The sequence below is a fragment of the Protopterus annectens genome, chromosome 10.part0 (genome assembly GCF_019279795.1).
Source record: "Protopterus annectens isolate FY-2018-M chromosome 10.part0, PAN1.0, whole genome shotgun sequence".
NCBI classification, from domain to species: Eukaryota; Metazoa; Chordata; order Ceratodontiformes; family Protopteridae; genus Protopterus; species Protopterus annectens.
The window spans coordinates 1,688,947,480-1,688,962,089 of record NC_056744.1 but is presented as its reverse complement, the minus strand read 5'-3'; the positions used below and the strand labels follow the sequence as shown (position 1 = coordinate 1,688,962,089).

At 43.5% G+C, this 14,610-nt stretch overlaps 1 protein-coding gene across 1 annotated transcript in view; it reads right to left on the bottom strand.

The window, feature by feature from the left end:
• The window catches only part of LOC122814428 (zinc finger protein 316-like), a 92,415-nt gene extending 78,683 nt beyond the window's left edge, over window positions 1-13,732 (bottom strand). The window contains exon 1 of the mRNA XM_044087009.1: window positions 13,601-13,732. Coding sequence (XP_043942944.1) covers window positions 13,601-13,732 — 132 coding nt within the window. The remainder of the gene's footprint in view (window positions 1-13,600) is intronic.
• Window positions 13,733-14,610: the final 878 nt, after the last annotated feature.

The following is a 14,610-nucleotide window of genomic DNA, read 5'->3' as shown; positions in this document are numbered from 1 at the left end:
TTGATCCTGCTAGTATTGCATTGCTTTGATTGTAGTAATGCTGAATGTTGATAAATATTTTCTATTATGAATACTGTGTTAGTGATGCTGTGTTTAAAGTGACCCAGTAATGAACTTGTACACTTCATGTTGCAAGGATTCAAGTTTGTAGGTTACCTGCATAAGTAGCTTGCATTTTTGGTAGCTCATAACTGATAACACATACTTAATAGCAAGGGCTAATATGTTCCCCACCATTCAGTGCCTCACAATATCGGTCAGTACATTGGTCAAACTGTACCAGGTATTATGGATTCCACATTTTTATCCAGTTTCTGCATATGACTAAATTAGGTAATGAAGAGGTCAAGCTAAATTCCCAAATTACTGTACATGAAGACAGTTTGTTAAGGCTGTTTATCTAGTACTAAGATGTACTAGTCATAGTTAACTGTCCTCACACACTTTGTGCCAAAACACAAGCTTTTGGTTTTCCATCAATTAACTACAAGTCCTAGCTGATTTAGTCTAAGGGGAAAACTAGGTCAGTTTATTACTAAAGTACTGAGGGACCTGATAGCCTTGTACACACCTGTGAAGCTGTGAACATGGTTAATGATCACTAGAGTCCTTAAAAGCCTGGCCATGCAATACAAGTGGGACCCTCAAATTTGATCTGGTTTATATTTGATTTATAGGGGTGACTTACTGACTGCCTCTGTCCATCAGAGACATAGGAGCTAGACTGGGGTGAATTTCCATTTACCCATCCATTGGTCCAAGTTGCTCTTAAATAGGTATAGGTAGGAACTTTGCTTCTCATGGATTGGGAGCCTGTTTCAGAAAATAAGAATTCTGTAAGAAACATATCTGTCTCTCCCAGTTTGTTTCAAGCAAAATGTAGGTCTTTTAATCTATTAATTCTGATGTGGTTTGTATTTTTGGTTCATAGGTAGGTAGGTACTAGGCTATCGGCCCTAGGGCCTATACAAGCCCAGCCAAAAAGGTACCCTGGCTTTTGCCACCCAAGAAAATTATTTTCCTGTCCCACTGTTGAACAGAGCCACAGAAGTGATCCCCGGGGTGAATTTCCTATTTCCCATCCAATCATCAAGATTTTTCTTGAAGTGCTAATGAGGAGCTTTGTTTGATATAGATAGGTAGTTTGTTCCAGAGTATGGGAAGTCTCTGGGACAGGAATCTATCCCTCCGGCATGTTCTGTTTATTGTGGTGGCAAGGTTTTGGTCCCTAGAGTGTATAGCTCGGAGGGACTGGGATTTCTTTAAAGGAGTACCGCACCCACAGACTCAAAAAAACATGTTTAAAACATCATGGCATGATGTTTCCTACACTTTAACAGCACTCTGGGATTATTTACAGGATTTGAAATATTTTTGTATGTAATTCCAGACTCTGACTACCTGGAGGCCAGCATATTGATGTGGTTTGAATAAATCAGGTTGCCATTCAGTATCCCAGAAATAATTTTTGGCTCAAAAATGTTACATCATGCAGGCCTCCGTTTGCCTAAAGCTCCTGTCATTTCATAGATGTTGCATGCATACAAAGTATTGAGTAAAGTTGAACAGTGTAAGTAACATTCCCTGCTGCTGGATGACTACTTAAAAACAGAAACCGTGCAAATGTCACAGAACACACTCAAAGTGCTGTTTACTGCTGCCTTTTTTTCTAATTTAGTTTAAATGGCACTATTTTGTGAGACAATGAATTCCAGTCCATTTACTTCTCCCCTACCCTGTAACACTTGGCTTCCATAGCTGTCAAAGTCCTGAGGGTAATTTGACCTGACAATGCCGTTGATTGGCAGATCTCAGCAGGGTGCTTGACTCGTGTAATTTAATCTTTGCTCTAGCATTTCCTTTGTTAGAGGGGACATTTTTTTTTTGCTGCACTACAGCCATGGTCTTACTTGACTGCATTCACATCCAGTTTATATAGCAACTCCTGTAAGGTCTTGCACCAAGGAGCTAAAGAATAAAACATTTATACTATTAACCAGTTTAGCTCTTTATTAATGTAAGTGTTAAGGTATCACTTCATGCTTCCACCTTGTTAAAAATTGAGATTTACACATTGAAAGTGTGTTTACTTATGCAAAGTGTGTTGGTATGCAATGTTTGCCTACATATGTTTTTACTCATAGGTTCATAGGTTTATACTAGGCTATCTGCTCTGAGGCATTTATAAGCCTAGCCCAAAGTTTTGTGGTTTACACCACCCCTTATGTTTGAAGAATACTGTTCCCATTAGTTTGTCGTGCCTCTGTCCAGCAGTAACACAGAGATGATTCCCTTATGTTTGAGGAATACTGTTCCCATTAGTTTGCCGTGCCTCTGTCCAGCAGTGACACAGAGATGATTCCTGGGGTAAACCTACGATCTCCCATCCACTGGTCAAGATTCCTTTTGAACAGAGCCAGCGAGGTGCTCTGCCTTACATGGACCGGGATTCTATTCCACAGCATAGGGAGTCTCTGGGTGATGAATCTATCCCTCCAGCACGTCCTATTTATATCTGTGTTGAGGTTTAAGTTGCTTGCTCTAGTGATTCTGGTGGATTTGGACTTTTTGAGGTGGAGCATGTCCATTAACTCCGGGTTGGACATGGCCTTGTATGTCAGGCACAGGTCACCTCTGAGCAGACGGTAGGCGACTGAGTAGAGCTGGAGTTTCTTCAGTCTGGCAGCATATGACAGATTTTGGAGTCCCTTTATCCTTTTGGTGAGGAACTTTTGGGGTCTTTCCAATTGCTGCAGGTGTCGGGTGAGATACATTCCGAATGGGGCATTGTACTCAATCATTGGTCTGATAAGTGAAGAGTACAGGGGAACAATGACCTCACTTGATCTGGATGTGAATCCCTTCATGATCAGGTGGGCAATGTAGAAGGTCTTCCTAACCACTTTGGCAATGTGAGTGTCAAAAGAAAGGTTACCGTCAACCTGGGTCCCCAGGTCCCTGATAACCTCTTCAGTGCTTAGTGGATTGCCACCTATATGGTAGCTTGGGGTTACCTTGTTTTTCCCGAAGGGTATGACTATACATTTTTTGGCGTTTAACTTCAGGCCATGGCTCTGGCACCAGCTGTCCGTTTCCGTGAGACCCCTCTGAAGGATATCTGTGTCTTATGTATTTTCAACTATAGTGCCCAATTTGCAGTCATCTGCAAATTTTGTCAGCCATAGTCCTCCTATGTTTGCCTGTACTTCTGAGAAGTAGATGCTGAACAATAGGGGGCCCAGGACTGAGCCCTGTGGGACACCACTTGTGACCGGCTTGGAGTCTGACATGGCGCCAAGCAACTCTAACCCTGTGGGTTCTGTCCTTTAGCCAGTTCGCAACCCATCTTGTGACATATGGGTTTACATTTAAGCTGGTAAGTTTTTCTATGATACCCGAGTGGGGTATTGTGTCGAAAGCTTTCGCGAGGTCGAGGTAGGCTGTATGAACTGCCTTTCCCTCATCAATAGCCTTGGTGACTGTTTCAAAAAAGTCGACCAAGTTTAAAAGGCATGATCTGCCCTTGACAAAGCCAAACTGGTTTGGATCCAATGTCTGTAGGTCCCCAATGTCTTTATTTATGAGTTCCATTATGATCCTCTCCATAGCTTTGCAGATCAGGCTTGTTAAGCTTATGGGGTGGTAATTTCCAGGGTCCGTAGATGCACCGCCTTTGTGAAGTGGGACCACAGTTGCCGTACGCCACTCCTTGGGCACATATCCTGTGGTAAGGCTAAGATTAAACAGCAGCCTTATGTGCAGGTTTAGTTCCTCGTTGAGTTCATGTAGCACACAGCCGGATACACCATCCGGTCCCATGGATGCTGTGTTCTTAGCTTTAGAGAGAGCAGATGTTCTTCATCTCACATTGCTGCAGTCCTTACACTTGGGTAGTCCGCTGTCCTCGGTCGGCCCGAATATCAAAGTATTAGGCTGACGTCGGTCAAGGCGCTTAAGACTGACATCAGGATGTCAGGGTACAAATGCGCATGACCGACGTCATATCCTCAGTCTTTTTTGCCGCATGGTCTGATGCAGAAGCAGCGTTGCAAGTGCCGTTCGGCGTTCTGAAATTTTTCGAATTCGGAGTTTCAGACCGAGTCAAAGTTGGCTAAGTACCCCGTTGGGGAATATTTTCGTTTTTTCTTGCCTCAGTGGTTTACCGGATGTCAGAAAAAGTGAATAACTGTATTTCTTGTGGGAAACAGATACCGCATAGAGATTATCATACTTTGTGTATTCCTTGTTTGGGGCCTGAGCACGACGTTGTTGGGTGTCGCTTTTGTGCTAGGTTTAATAAGCGCACTATTGCGAAGGTTAGATTGTGCCAAGTTGGTCTTCGGAAGCGGTGCATTACAATATGCCGCCGGATGCTCCGGCCGCTTCTTCAAGAAGCGCAAAGACAAAGCAGCTAAACCCAGGCAGGAAGAGTCGTCTGCGGACGCCGGTTCTTTAGAGGCGCCAGTGGAACCGGTGGTTCACCGAGGCTTCTCTGGAGTCCCAGGGGGAGACTTTTATATTGCAGGATGTGGCCTCTCAGGAGGCAGGTCAGGCTGAAGGGGCTTCTCAGGTTACTGTACTCCCTCCCTTCCTAGGGTGGTTAGGCTCTCTCCTTCTGTTTCCAAGGCTTCTCCCAGAGGCAGGCCAGGTTTAGCTTCTGTTGGTGTCACTCCTAGTTCTTCAGGATCTGTGCCCAAGAAGCACATGCTCAAAATGGCAGAAGATTTAATTACTTTGATTAGAGGTTCTTTGCCCCCTCCTGATAAGAGGCCTAGGGTGGAACCAGAGTTGGGGAGTTTTGAGCAGGTTTCGATGTTTCAGAGTCTTGACTGAAGACTTGCAGGAGTATTCTCCTTATTCTGATTCTGATGTGGATGATTCTACTCCTTCTGCTTCTCCTCCAGAGGATTTTTCTTTTTCAGAGACTCTTCATTCCATGAGGGAACATTTTAAGTGGGAAGGTCAGGATTTCTCTGATTCCAGGAAAAGGCTTAGGGAATTTTTGCTTTTACCCCAGCATAGGCCTTTGGCTATACCACCTGTTCTGGATGTTGTGGAGGATGTGTTTGCAGAGGCTTCACTTAATCCTGATTCTTTGCCTCCTGCTCCTGTTAAACCGGACAGGTATTACAGGGTGCCTGAAGCTCATAAATATCTGTATAAGAGTCCTAGGGCGGACCCAGAAACAGTTAGTCAGGGACCTAAGGGTGTCAAGGCCTCTGTAGTAAAAAATCCAGTTCCTCCAGATGAAGAGGCCAGAGCTTTGGATAGATGGGGAAAGAAAGTCTATACTTCTTCCACCTTAGCTATGAGGGCTTTGAATTGCCAGTTTCACATGTTGAAATATCAAAACTATCTTCTTTCTCAATTGAAGTCTAAGGTAGATGCTCTGGCGGAAGGCATTGAGTGTAACGAATTACAAGATTTGGTACATGTTTCTGAACAGGTGGGTAAGCATTCTTTACAATGTGGATTTGATGCTGTACAGGCCTCGTCTAGGGTGGCTGCCACTGGGTCAGTTCTTCGCAGGCACGCCTGGCTGAGGGATCAGAACTTATCTGACCATGTTAAGACAAGGATTTTAGATGCTCCTTTACAGTCTGATGTATTGTTTGGTTCACCTGTGGAGGCAGTTTTAAAGAAAATGGAAGACAAGGCTAAGTCTATGCAGACTGTTAAAGATTTTTGCAAGTTCAGCCTCCAAGTTTAGTAGGAATTGGCCTGCTAAGGGGTGGACGTCCTTCTTATGATTCACAGTCTAGGGAAGATCTAGACGTGGTAGGGTAGAGCTCAGGGCTCTTTCAGACCTAGAACAGGGAGTTCACCTGCACAGTCTTCGGTGAGGGCAGGGGCCAGTCCTTTCGTAAACAGGCCCAATGACCTACCTTTTCAGCTGCCAGAGCCTTCTTGTCTGGCAGCACCTTTGGGAGGAAGGTTGGCACTCTTCAAAGAAAATTGGAGTTTAATTACCCAGGACAGATGGGTATTGGATATTATACACCAAGGTTACAGGTTTTATTTCCATACCTTGCCTCCTTTCAAAGGCATGCCAGACGTTCCTCCTCAGCAAAGAATAGAGGCTCACAAACAAATTTCTCTGCTGCTGCAAATAGGGGCCATACAGCCGGTCCCTCTGCCAGAAGTAGGCCTAGGATTTTATTCTCGCCTGTTCCTAATACCAAAGAAGGGGAACACGTGGAGACCAATTTTGGATTTATCTATCCTCAACACTTATCTGGACATTCCCAAGTTCAAAATGTTGACGTTACAACAGCTTTTACCTCTGCTGGGCAAAGATCACTGGATGGTGACTCTGGATCTCAAGGAGGCTTACCTTCATGTTTCTATCAGGCTAAGTTGCAGGAAGTATCTGCGTTTTCGAGCTGGGACTTCTCATTATCAGTTCTCTGCATTGCCCTTTGGCTTATCTACTGCGCCCAGAGTGTTCACAAAGGTTCTGGCTCCAGTGATAGCTTTCTTCAGGCTAAAAGGAATACAGATCTATCCTTATTTGGACGATTGCCTGATTCTGGCCAAAGGAAGGGACGAGCTTCTTCATCATTTGCAATATGTGATAGCAGTGCTAAGATGCCTGGGGTATTCTGTGAACGAAATAAAGTCCAGTCTAGTACCCTCTCAGGACATGCGCTTTCTGGGTGTGAGACTGAATACAGCGTCCCAGATGGCCTTTTTGATCCCGGACAAACAAAAGAATCTTTCCCTTTACTTCCATCATTTGTCTCATCAGTCCAGGCTGACTGCAAGGACAGTCCTTCAAGCCTTGGGGTTCATGGCATCTTGTATTCTGGTGCTTCCCAATGCCAAACTGCATATGAGGAAGCTACAATGGTATCTCAAAAATGTATGGACACAGCACTGCCAAGATATGGACACTGTCATTCAGATAATACCTTGTATTCAAAAGGAATTTTTGTGGTGGGCTCAGGAATGTCACCTAAACAAGGGACTCTCTGTGACCCGGCCAGAGGCGATTCAGATTCTAACGACAGATGCCTCAGACAAAGCTTGGGGAGCTCATCTAAATGGAAAGTGGATACAAGACACGTGGCCTGCCAGACTACAACATCTACATATCAACTTGAAGGAGATGTTAGCAGTCCAATTTGCATTAATAGCTTTCAAGGATTTACTTCTTCCAGGGCAGGTGTTGATTCTAACAGACAACACAACTGTCATGTGGTACATCAACAAGCAAGGGGAACACATTCTTATCCTCTATGCAGACAAGCAATGATTTTGTGGGAGACTGCTCTCAGTTTACAGCTCAATCTTCAGGCAAGGTTTCTGCCGGGAGCACAGAACTCCTTAGCAGATGTGTTGAGCAGATGAATTATGGATCCCCACGAGTGGAAATTGGATCCTCATGTATTTCAGAAATTGACAGTGTCATGGGGAACTCCAGACATAGATCTGTTCGCTTCTCCACTAAACTACCAGCTGCCAAAGTTTTGCACAAAAAGGTTTCATCCCACAGCTTGGAAAGTGGATGCTCTTTCTTTCAATTGGAGCAATCTTCATGTGTATGCCTTTCCACCTCTGCCTCTCCTCCCAAAGGTACTCCTAAAGGTCAGACAGGACAAGCCAAAGATGATTCTAATAACTCCAGATTGGCCTCGACAGCACTGGTACCCATTACTGAGAAGTCTGGTTCGGGAGCCTCCATGGCCTTTACCTTCGATTCCACACCTGCTGTCTCAAGAGAACAGTCATTTACTCAATGTCAAACTTCACTCTCTTCACCTAACAGCCTGGCATATTCTGTTTTAAACCCTGGAGGGTCTCAGCTTCCACAGCAAGTTTTGAATGTTATTTTGGAGGCCAGAAGGCCTAGTACAAGGAAAGATTTTTATTTTGGAGTGCAGCAAAGGAATTTGATGTTGCGAAGCCTAATTTAAGTGTGGCTCTTCAATATCTTGCTGAGTTACTGGACAAAGGTTTGTCCTTCTCTTCTATTAAGATTCATGCTGCAGCAATTTCTGCTCACTATGACTGTGACCCACCATTGTTTTCTCATCCTTTGTTTAAGCAATTCCTTAGAGGGGCAAAGAATATAAGACCCCCACGTAGAGCTCCTACTCCTGCTTGGGATCTCAATTTTGTGTTGGAGAAACTCACTCTACAACCTTTTGAGCCTGCAGCTACTGCCGAGTTGAAATATTTATCATGGAAGACCGCTTTTTTGTTGGCCATTACCTCTGCGAGAAGGGTTTCTGAATTACAGGCCCTTATGGCAGTTGAGCCTTTCTTGATTTTCCATAAGGATAGGGTATCTTTACGTACTAATCCTTCCTTTATGCCTAAAGTGGTTTCTAGTGTGGCTTTAAACCAAACTATTCATTTGCCTACTTTTTATGCAAACCCCCAAAATAAAGGGGAAAAGATTTTGCACACCTTGGATATACACAGGCAGTTGCGATATTATTTGAGCAGAACTAAAGGGTTCAGGCAGTCTCAGCAGTTGTTTGTTTCTTTTGCTTTGGGTTCTCAGGGCAAGCCTGTGTCAAAACAAACTATTTCTAAGTGGATTGGGTTTTGTATTGCTTTCTGTTATTCCCATCATGGTAAGGAGATTCCAGCTGGGATTAGGCCTCATTCCACTAGAGCTACTGCCACTTCTACAGCTTTTTAAGGGGTGGCAACTAAAGATATTTTGGAGGCAGCTACTTGGAGTTCAGTGCATACTTTCTCTAAGCATTACCACCTTCCACTTTACTCTAAATCTAGGGCTGGGTTTGCCACTGCTATTTTACAGGGCATTTTGGCAGCTCCTACTACTTTATAGTTTTGCCATCCTCCCTTACCTCTGCTTTGGGATTCTACCCAAGTGTAAGGACTGCAGCAATGTGAGATGAAGAACATAGTACAGTTTTGTACCTACCATAAATGTAGATGTTCGAAGATCCACATTTCTGCAGTCCAATTTACCCTCCCTCCTTCCCCTCTGTTGTTAGAGGCGGTTGTGTGGTTTGGGTTGTGAATATTGTGGATATTGTATATATTGTTCATATGATTAGTGCAAGGGTGGTTGGTTGTTTTTTTGCTGTCTTTTGGTTTTGACCTTTCTGTTTAGGGTCTTCTGACATCTGGGGCAAGAAAAGACTGAGGATATGACGTCGGTCATGCGCATTTGTACCCTGACGTCCTGATGTCAGTCTTAAGCGCCTTGACCGACGTCAGCCTAATACTTTGATATTCGGGCCGACCGAGGACAGCGGACTACCCAAGTGTAAGGACTGCAGCAATGTGGATCTTCGAACATCTACATTTATGGTAGGTACAAAACTGTACTTTTTCACCTGTGCATTTGAGATGCTGGGGAGGCTACACTCCGCTGGGATAATAATCTCTCCTTTTGGGGGGGAGGGAGGGGTGAAGTTTGCACTGAACCTGTCTGCCAGTATGTTGGCAATGTCTGTGGGTTTGGTGATTTTGGTATCATTTTGGATTAATTCTGAGCATATCTGGGAGTTTCCACCCAGGTTTCTAACATAGCTAGTTGCTGGTTTGCAAAAAAAACTTTTACAGTGTCCCTGGATTTGTCTTTGTACATACAAACCATATAACAATATTTTCCCATTCCTTTTTCTTGTGTCCAGTAGTCACTTATAACAAAGTAAAGTTTTTATTGATTTTTTTTTTTAAATAAAGGACATCAAGGTTAATTTACCTTGAATCAGATAATGGATGCCACTGCAAAGAATCACTGTTGAAATATTTATGCATGGACAAAATCCCTTACTAAATCTATTGACCAGCCTCCAGTTCAATTGGTGCTATGGCTTTAATATACTGGTGTGTTTGCTCATGCCTTCCAAATATCCCCACCATTACATACCAATTTTGCAGTGTAGTAACCACCCCGACATGCCCATACACCTTTAGCCATCAATATGCAGCTACTCCTGTTCATGTGAGTATGTGAATTCATTTTCAGACTTAAGGTGTGGAAGCTGCACTGAATAATTCTAGGTGCTTGTTTAGGTTTCACATGGTGCTTGCTTAGAGCTACTCTCATATTAAGCCACTGTGAATATGTTGCACTGCCACCTCTGATACCAGGGTAATGTTTTAATCTTTCTATTCCCGCACTGCACAGTAGCAGTATCTGGTGCAAATACAACAGAAAAGTATGCAAGTGATACATCACCTAAGCATCATTTGCCATGCAGAATGTACAACTATGCATACCAAATTTCTGTGTTTCCAAACATCGGTGTTACTGCACTGCTACTGAATAAAATGAACATATTGAAATGTAACTTGACCTGTTACCAGATGTAATTAAGATTTTTTCCTGTATAAACAAATTTCCATGATTCTCTGGCTTTTTGGTTTGATTCACTTTACTGGCTACCTGTAGAGGTTTGCTCTTTCTTGGCAAGTTGCAGTAAAAATTTTGTTATCTGGTTGTTTACCTGGTTAGTTTGACTGGGCACACTATGAACGTTTCCAGCGAGGCCCCGGGGTAAAAGCTCAAAATGGTGCCATCTCAATGGTCTGACCTTGCATTGTAGTCCCTTAACTGCTGTCTTGCATATCTTGCATAAGGAAGATCTGAATTATCCATTGCAATGTCCAGTTCCTCTATCAGGCAGTATCAAACTGTTTGACTAGATGAACCATGTGTTTGCACAAGAGTTTGACTTAAAAAGTTTCTTACCTTAGTATTTTCGGGACAGCAATCCAATCTCTTCACACCCTGTAAAATACAGCAGCCACCACTCATTTTTCATGTTCATCCATTCTTCAGCCAGCATTATCCAAATCACATAGTGCCACATGACATCCCAACCTGCCTGTTATTGTCCAATACCTGTCAATACAGGAGAAGATGAATGCATACACCTAACTATATAGCAGCAGTCAAAATGCAGTACTTAAATGATGTATTCACAAGCTGGCTTTTGGTTACAATGTGCATATGCAGAAACTACTGCATACTGCACTATTGTGACAAGCCTCTGTACCACTTCATGGCAGCCAGCCTCACAGAGATCCACTCATACCACAACAGTACTTACAGCTGCAGCCAGATCCACTCATCTCACCACTATCATAACACTCCTGCTTCTATGCATGCTACCCCAAACATGCATCCTCTTGCCATTTATGTGTTCTGTATATCTCACTTATGTCCTCAAAGACTAGTCCATAAAACTGCAGCTGCCAAACAACAAGCGCCACTACACTACTGCATCATTCAGTTGAACACAGTCTTTAATGCTGCCACACAGCAATCCCACTTTCAATATGCATTTACATTCTCTATTGATGGACGCATGCAAATTTTAAGATCAACTACCTGACTTTCCTAATGCCTGTATACTTACCCCATTGTATATGAATGACCTGCTCTATATTCTGAGCTTTGATATGCATTCCAATTTGAAATAATGTGCTGTTGTCAATGTTGCACACTGCGGTCCAAAACACATTCCTAGAGAGTCACAGACAGACAGACACAGACACACACAGACACACACAGACACACACAGACACACACAGACACACACAGACACACACACACACACACACACACACAGATACAGACACACACACACGTATTGGCTGTAACCAGATTTGGTAAAAACTTTGTGTAGTTATAGTGTAACAACTGGGAAACCTGGGCTTTCAATGCCCATGTAGCATGTCTTATATCTCACTCTGTGCAGCCTACTTACCTTTTTGCAGGTCTACTGTCATTAGCCACCACCAATCGTGGCATCAGACAGGTAAGCCAGCAATACTGTGTGAGGTCACTATGTGTCTCACTCCAACACCTAGAGTCCAACTAGGAGAATCCACCTTCTCCTGCAGACCAGTATGGGGTGGTGTGCCACATGAACCTTGCCTGGAACCTAACCTGCTTGCTGCTAAGTAATAAACCTAAAGTATGTTATTTTGATGACCATGTTTGTAGAGGACAACCTCTGTGAATCAAGTTTGTCATCTGTCCTATATGAATCGGGTGACATCAATGTCACTTCTGTTTCACACTCGCCAGTCATATGTCAGACTTGCTTGCAAGTCAGAAGGCACATGGTCTTGGCACTGTAATGACCTTCCCCTAGGTCTCAGCACTATAACCTGGCGCATAGACTTTGTTGTCCCACAGAGTACACAAGTTGGACACCAGAATTCAGATTCATGTCTGACCACCTCATTGGGCTGCTTTGCTTGCAGTCTGTATAATTGAATGGCAAATGGTAATTTCAACTTTGATTGATCCCATCAATGCCTGTTGGACAGGGACAATCAGTTTTCACTGCAAAAAAGCGACTTAGCCACAGTTGCCGATTCGACTGACCCCAAGGACTGCAGCCATTTCAGGATGATTCACCTTATTTGGAAGCCTATGTAGCAATGCATGGACCTCCCTGTGTACAGCGTACATGCGACACGTAACATTGGAGGCATAATGTTAATTTACACTTGGAGTGATCCACCCATCTCTCCTGGACAGAGACCTCAGGTTGATTGCGATAAGACTAACACATAACCATGCTTGATGGCCATTACATCGGATCATAGTAAGTCAGTACACTACACTGCTAATGAACCCTGCTATCACTGGTTAATGTCAACTAACAAGTCACACACACTTACATATACATAATATGCACTCGAATACCATTATGCATTCATAAACCAGATCATTAAGAGAAAACGAGTAAAATCGATGTATGGTGTGAAGAATTCTAATTTCAAAGGTATATTTACTTATTAACCTGGGTTCTCTTTATTTTTTCCAAACCTAGAAATATGTCTTTCAATTACCAGTGCCTTCTCAGGACATTCGCACCGAGCTATATTCTTTGGAATTGCGGGTACTGACATGGGCTGAATTTTCAATAAGCCTCTTTTGGCATTTATGATGTCCATCATCAGGTCATAGATGTAGTCAAACTTTCATTTTTGAAATATTGGCTTTGCTACCCACTCCTACTTTGCCTTCGGATACACCATGTTGTATCTAAGGTCCCCCTTTGCTGCTGAGTTTTGAGTAGGGAATCGGACCACTGCTTGTTCACAATTCAGGTTTTCGTTGTGATCAGGGATGGCCAAAATTATTTGTGCCTTCATTCCTGCAAAACTGAAATGCTCAAACTTTAGGCAGTATTTGCACAATAATGCATGGAACACCTCTAGGTTGCCGGTGTGGCAGAACTTGGTAACCTGCTTTAAATCTTTAATAAAAACTCTATTCGCAATCATCCTCTTCAGTGCACTGTAGCATGCATCATCTTCATCCATCCACTTCTTCTAATCTCCTTCATCCACTGGCATCTCATGACCGCAACATGAAACCTTTGTTGTACCACTACAGCTGTGTTGGTCTGTTACATGGTAGAGCAATGACAACTACTTCTCCTGTAGTACAACTTCGTCACCTTTGCACATTTCAGCACACCACCACAGGTGATTGGAAACACTGTGGCACCACTGTAGCAACTCTGTTTACTCTCCTTTTGCCAGCTTCTGTAATTTTCTTTGTCAAGGTTTTGGCCATATGCCACACATCAAACTGGTGATCCACTGCTGGGAATTACGGATATCGGTTGGTTGCCACAAGACTTACCTTAACATTTCTTGACAGCAAGTTTGACAGGCACTTCTTGAAAGCTTTCTTCTCAAGTGCCACTGAAGATACCCCAGTGCAAACCTGCTCAAGGCAAAAATCAATGATACGTCCAGAATCCAGGTCCATCATGCTATAGCAGCAGTATTTGGCTGAATATCCTGGACTATCACACCGCCCATCCCCCCCGACCTTATTTCCTTCCCCTGACTATCTGCCAGCAGACAGTTCTGATGGTGTATCCAGGTATGCTGCATTACTGGGAACAAATACTGCCTTTGAATGGGGTAGAAGGTTGTCTCACTGATAAACTCCAGCCCCAAATATGCACAGAAATGCGCAATATGGGCATATGTACTACCACTGAATAGAAGAGAAGATGCAAGTAGTACGTTCCCAGCAGGCATTTGGCCTATAATTGGTTGACTTTCCCACTGAAGAAATGCATGTCCACTAATGCAGCATACCTTCACAGACATGCAGGACCCTAACTTTTTCTTTTCCACTTCTGCAGCAAGACTTCAGCATTCTGGGCAGGTCAGTTTTAACAGCAGTGAATCAAGGCAAGACTCAAAAACACTGAACTTTGGTTCGCTTATCATCTTCTCATCTTCATCCTCTTCCACCACTGTGTCTTCCATGTCAGTGATCATCATGCTGTCAGAAAGGTAGCTCCAATTGGGATCCTTTTCCATCCCATTTGTCCGAGAATCTGAGGACTCCCTATGCATGCTTGTGTTATGCATATCCGGAGAGAGCTAGTGCTGCAAGCCTGCACCTGAAGAGACATGTAGGTACTTGAGTTAGATGTGGCTACTTCACTGCAAGTATCAGCCTCCTGTTGAAGACATGGGTTGACACTGACTCTACTCCCACTGTCATCATTGGAAACTTGATATGCTGGTCTTTCTGACTGAGATGTTTCAGTCTGAACAAGTGTGGATTTCCTGCAGTATGTGTGGTCCATCAACAATGAAACTGCATCCTCGGGAAACTGTACAGCTGCATCC